This window comes from Phaethon lepturus, unplaced genomic scaffold (assembly GCF_000687285.1).
Source record: "Phaethon lepturus isolate BGI_N335 unplaced genomic scaffold, ASM68728v1 scaffold8440, whole genome shotgun sequence".
NCBI classification, from domain to species: domain Eukaryota; kingdom Metazoa; phylum Chordata; class Aves; order Phaethontiformes; family Phaethontidae; genus Phaethon; species Phaethon lepturus.
The window spans coordinates 23,423-29,735 of NW_010510014.1; the positions used below are offsets into that span (position 1 = coordinate 23,423).

General features: G+C 36.5%; 1 protein-coding gene across 1 annotated transcript in view; it reads left to right on the forward strand.

Moving 5' to 3' along the window:
• LOC104626586 (transient receptor potential cation channel subfamily M member 7-like) overlaps positions 1-5,718 on the forward strand; it is a 7,649-nt gene extending 1,931 nt beyond the window's left edge. Inside the window, exons 2-7 of the mRNA XM_010294570.1 lie at positions 689-727; positions 1,216-1,414; positions 3,040-3,253; positions 3,789-3,913; positions 4,531-4,702; positions 5,540-5,718. Of these exons, the coding sequence (XP_010292872.1) occupies positions 1,271-1,414; positions 3,040-3,253; positions 3,789-3,913; positions 4,531-4,702; positions 5,540-5,718 (834 nt within the window). The 5' untranslated portion in view covers positions 689-727; positions 1,216-1,270. The remainder of the gene's footprint in view (positions 1-688; positions 728-1,215; positions 1,415-3,039; positions 3,254-3,788; positions 3,914-4,530; positions 4,703-5,539) is intronic.
• The last annotated feature ends 595 nt before the right edge of the window (positions 5,719-6,313 follow it).

Consider the following 6,313-nt stretch of genomic DNA (forward strand, 5'->3'; position numbering starts at 1 on the left):
TAAATAATATAACAAATTTATCTGCTATGCTAATTTTAAATGTTAGAAAGCCGTTAGCAGGAAAACATGGAAAATATTTAAGGTGGAAGAGGGTAGAGATGAGGAATTCTTTTTACATAATAAACTTCATGTAAAGACACTACTGTGTGAAGTTTGCTCAAATATATCTTTTTTTTATATATGCAACTCAGAAATTATCAAATAACCTTCCCACATAGGCAGTTCAACTTGGTTGTATGGTAGAAGGATGAATTTGTAGAACAGATGCAACAATGTATAGTTAGAATGAGTCCAAGAAAATGCTGGTCTGTAAGTGACTTCTTGGTATGTAGCAAAACGTTTTCCGTCGGAGTGCTGCGCATAATCCAGTCTGAAATATTCCTGGGCTTCAGATACTGATGGCTCAAAGCCTGAAAACCCATCTGAAGTTTCAGAACTGAAGCTTTTGCACGTTTATGTGTTTTTGTTTTACATGACTGTAGTATACTTGGCAAGTAAAGACAGACAAGTTACCGTGTTAAAAATGGGCAAACTTCGACAGCATGTTTTCCACTTACTGGGGATCTCTTTTGTTCAATAATCTTCCTGTAAGCACATGAAGCGGTGTGAGTGGGGTGTGTCTCCTTACACACAGACACCCCCGCTTAAAATTGAAGCTGAAGTTTACTCATATATTTATTTCTTACAGATGCCTTCCAGGATGTCAAATTTGTCAGCAACTTGTCAGGTAAGACTTCTTTGTAATTACCGTATTTATTAATATTTTTCCATTAAATAAGCGCTTTCATAATAGGGTTTTAAAGCGTTTTGATCAATATTGCAAATGACAAGTTGGTGAAATGTTAGATATAAAACAAATATAACTAATGAATAAAAGACCTGTCTGCAATATGCAGATCACAGATTTATAACTGTTATATAAATTATTTGGCTTCAAAGAATCAATTTTCTATGTCCTGACTACTTAGTTTGTTCTGGCCTCCAACTTGCTATCTCAGTGAGCTTCAATATTTTGCATAATAATTCTGTATTGTAATTAATTCTTTCTATAAATATTTATGGCAACAAGCCTTGCTCTGGAAGAGATGTTTATATAATAATTAGAATCTTTGCTTTCTAAATCTGATGTACCTCTACTATAGATAAAAGAAGTTCTTCTCTCTTGTCTTCTAATAATATTTACTCAAGTATTCTAAATAATATGGTTGGCTGCAGGTGCTGTTGTGGCCGCTTGGTCAGACAACATGCTTGTTTTACTGCAAGTCTTGCTATGAAATACTCCGATGTGAAGCTGGGTGAAAACTGCAATCAGGAAATAGAAGAATGGTCAGTGGAAAAACATACAGAGCAGACCTCTACTGACGCTTATGGTGTCATCAACTTTCAAGGTGGCTCTCATTCTTACAGGGCTAAGGCATGTATGACTTTTTTTCTTACTCTAAACATGTTGACAGAGATGGTGGATGCTTAATTTAACTTCTGAAACTGAAGGCTGAAAACAATGTCACCCATATTGTGACAAACCAGTGCCCTCTGCAATTCTAGTATTATGGTCTGAATTCTTTCTAATTTCTGTTTTAAATTTATTTTTCATAAAAGAACGTGTTCATATCTGTTGGAATTAGTTGTATTGATGTACAGGCTTACTTTCAAATCGCAAATGGTGATAAGAATTCATAATCACTTAAGCAAAAGTTACATTAAGAATTCAGTGTCACTGTTTCAGACTTCATGAAAATATAGCTTACCTATGCTGCTTGCTTGCTCACTGTTAAATTTTTATAGGACCTGTTAAGTAACATCTGCAGTCTTAATCCTCTATTCATAATTTTCAAACTCTGAAAAACCATTTAAAATTATGGTCAGATGTGGAATATGCTTCTTTAGTAGATTGTTGAAAATTATTAAAGCACAATCGTACTGATCAGAATAACTAAGTTTTTTGGGAGAGGGGGTTAGTTAAAAGAGAGACTAGGAGACTGGAAGTTCTGACGTACTCTCTAACCACTTTGTAAAGGATTTCTAGTTGTGGTAGAAACAATTTAATGCTCATGCAGTTATAGGCTGCAAGGAGTTCTGATACAGTGTGGATCCTATGGCCAAACTGAAGTGCTCGAATGAGGGAGCTGTGTTCTTCATGCAGCTGGCGGAGCCCCCAAGGAGAGTCCGGTGCTCTAGGTTAGATATTTCTCTGGAGAGAAGGGCTCTTAACGGAATTCTTTTATGTTTGTAATAACAGTGTATGTGTTCCTTTGTATACTTAGTATAGCCTAAAATTGCTGCGAATCCTTTTCTAGGAGTACAGAAATAGCAAGCTGCCTATACTCATTTTTGTGCTTGCTTCTGCAGAGTGCTAGTGAGGTTGCTAAAACCAGTTCATTGGAATAGTGATTTTTTTTTCTTTTTTTTAAGTCAGAACTTGATTCAAGTAGGGCTTAATTTCTATATAATGTCCTCTCCTTAGTTGAATAGCTCTTTTTAAAGATACAGCAGTATTTCTAACTGATTGACCATCTACTTAATCTTATGCTGTTAAAAAACAAGTTAAAAAGCTGTTAGTTTTGAAGTGTTCTATTAAAGAATATAGCTTTCCTTCCCTCCAGGAATAGGGAAGGAAGAGCAAAGCAACTCTTTCTGTAAAACTTTTCACAAGAGATGTGCAAGCCTGTCTCCAGTAGATGGCAGAACTTTTTTAATATCTCTGAATTTCATCTAATTTAGAGATCATCCAATGCTTTCATAAAGACTGTTTTTTCTAGGTCACTGTGCCAGTAGGATGGAATAACATAATCTTTCTATAGCTGTTCCCTTTCCAAAACTTGCTTTCAAAACTGTTAAATGTCTTGTCCTTAATTCTGGAGGACATGAGGTAAGCTTGTTCGTTTATTGCACCTGCAGTGTTTTGAGAAAGTTAATTACATTTTCTGTAGCCAGGAATAGGATAATATACCTTGAAATACCTCCTGGTTGTTCTTTTTACTCATTGATACTGCGATGATTTCTTTTAAGAACGTTTTAACTCTCTTCTTGTGCCTGCAGTATGTGCGATTGTCATATGACACTAAGCCTGAAGCTATTCTGCAACTTATGCTTAAAGAATGGCAGATGGAGTTGCCGAAGCTTGTTATATCTGTACATGGGGGCATGCAGAAATTTGAACTTCACCCACGCATCAAACAGTTGCTTGGCAAAGGTCTTATTAAAGCTGCAGTAACAACAGGAGCCTGGATTATAACTGGAGGAGTGAACACAGGTAAAGAAGTACCAATGAATGTGCACAGTTAACTGGATTGTGGTTTATAAGAGGCAAAAGATTTAATGTATGTGTAGCTTCATCTTAAAGCAAAGTAAATTTGAGTGAGTTTGGTCAAGTGAAATTAAAATAATACATTTTGAACCTGTAGTTGGAAGTATGCTGCTTTTTTGTTCTGCAAAGAGAAACAACATCAAAGGTGGGGTTGGGTTTTTCTGTTTGGTTGGTTTGGTTTTGGGGGTTTTTTTGTTCGTTTTTTGGTGTGTTTTGTTTTTGAAACTGCAAGAGGAAAAATTTAATGTGATGAAAGTAACGTACTGGAAACTCTTTAGTTCTTACTAGGCTAATATTTATTGTGTTGAATTACTGATACATAGTGCTTTGTTTCCTTCTAGTAGATGCAGTGTGGTGCTTTTTCTTCGGTATTGTGTCAAATAAGTTCCCAGATCCTTAAAGACCCAGTTAACGAATAAAACAGTTGTGTTTCTTAATAAGATGCAGCATTCAATACATTGAAATCTTTGTACACCAACAGGTGTTGCAAAACATGTTGGTGATGCTCTAAGAGAACATGCTTCCAGATCATCTCGGAAGATTTGCACTATTGGGATTGCTCCGTGGGGAGTGATTGAAAACAGAAACGACCTTGTTGGAAGAGATGTAAGGATAAATTACCTAACTGAAATAATGATTTACCTGACTTATTTTTTGACAAATCTGTTCAAGCATGTTTTTTCATTTGCTTTGCATCATTGGAATACTTGCTTTGCTATGAAGATACATTGACATCTGTGACTTATGCAAGATCATTAGTGTAAACAAGTTGCAAAATGCAAATGTGCTAGAGGAGGAGCTTGTTCTCAAGTTCTTAATCCTTTTCCCAACCCCTGCTGATACTACTGAATCGAATAGTAAAAGTACTAAAGTATTACAGAGAATTCACATTTACAGAGAACAATAAGTAGAAAAATTTTCATGTGGAGTCTTCAGTGCTCCTGTTTGCCAGAGCAGTCACAAGTTTTCCCCAAAGACCCCTTTTCAAAGGATCTTTTTGTCTGTTATCCTTCAGAACAGAATTCTTTTGTGATATAGTTACCTGCTTTCCTACACAAAGTTAAGAGCTACAGCTGTTGGTGTATCCTGACCCAAGGCATGCTTGTATGTGTCGGTGCTTCTTGTTGAGCCACCAATTCTGGTGTCTAGACAACAAGTTAAGTTTCACAGAGACAAATTTGAATCTTTATGAGTAAAAGATGTTGTTGTGTGCTTATACTTAGGTGGTTGCTCCATATCAAACCTTGTTAAACCCATTAAGTAAACTAAATGTCCTAAATAACCTCCATTCCCATTTCATTCTGGTGGATGATGGAACAGTTGGAAAGTATGGAGCGGAAGTTAAGTTGCGGAGAGAACTGGAAAAAACTATTAATTTGCAACGGATTCATGCAAGTAAGTAACTCTGATGTCTGAGGGCTGAGTGTTACTGTGCTTCAATGAAAAAAGGTACTTGCACCAAACATCCGAATGAGAAAACAGAAAAATTAGTCTTTTATGTTTCAAATGCTTGATTGATTATTTTGCAAACTTAAACTGCTGCTTTGGACCCTAGGTATTGCTGGTAGGTTTAGGATTTCTCTGGGACTAGAGGGGAGGGTTCTTTTGAGTAAAGTTGTCAATTTGATAAAGCAAGTGTATGTCACTTGAGTTATTAGTATGTTGTCAGGCCTTACTGCTCTGATTGATTCATGTTTTTGACACTGATCACTTGCAGTTTCACAATAGGGCATCTTGAGTTTGTAAAACATCATCTGTGTTTGTGCAAAGAAGCCATAACTTCTTTTGGTGTTTTCCCAATTATGGAGCAACACGTGTGTTATCTAGGAATGCTTTTGCGATGTAACAATGCTTTTCCATGTAACTAAAGATGACGTGTATACAATTTGAAAATAAAAACTATTTGGGGGTGAGGTAGAAGGGGAGTTCCTTAAAGAAGAAAATTTGCACTTTTCTGCATTAGTTCAGGAATATTTCTATGAGGAATCTTCTATTTTGTAGACTGTATTCCATTGTGTTTATCAGCTTCTTTGCCGTGCTTTCCCTCAACCCAAAGTATAAACAGTGCTTGAAACTGCATTAGCAACAGTTAAAATGTCTGGCAGGCAGCATTTTAATTTTTATGCAATAGGAGGGACATACTTGGTTTATTAAATGTGTAAAATCAATGTTAACATTCCCTATACACTTAAAACATTGTCTGTTTTTCATTATTTATTTGCGACTTTATAGGAATTGGCCAAGGTGTGCCTGTTGTGGCACTTGTATTCGAAGGTGGCCCCAACGTCATACTCACAGTTCTAGACTTCCTTCAAGAAAGTCCTCCTGTGCCGGTGGTAGTATGTGAAGGAACTGGTAGAGCTGCAGACATACTGGCATATGTTCATAAGCAAACAGAGGAGGGAGGGTAAGTCCTAACACTGCTGGCCAAACTGTCAGTTGTACATAGATGGCTTTTGAGACTATTCCTTAATGAATTTGTGCAAGACTTTTTCTGTGGAAAGACATAGGCTAAAAGCAGAGAGTGTAATCTTGCCTGTGATGCAGCTTTCCAGGTTGGCTGCAATAAGTAGCTCTGGCTACAGACCAAGATTTCTTACCTAGTTTTAGGTTCCTCCCACATACCTTGTACCAGTTGCACCAAATTCTGTAGCATATGCTTGCTTTAGCAATACTTAGAAAAAGGATAAGGAAAGTATACACACCTATATCCAAAATTAAGGGAAATACTTAATTTGTAACTTCAGTTATGTGAGTTAGTTTTGTTACACTATTGTAACTAGAGGACCCAGCTCTCAGTTTAAATGCTCTGTCTGCCTCAACTTCAAATTTTAACTAAGCCACAGCAACTTAGATGGTAAATGTGACTGTTCTTAAGTGTGTACAACAGAGTTTTGGTCAACAGAAATCAGAGCTGGCCAGACTTTCCAGAGATGTGAGAATGACACAGAAAATAGTATGTTACCAAACTGCTTGAAAATATCACTTCACTACATTGAATGGAAA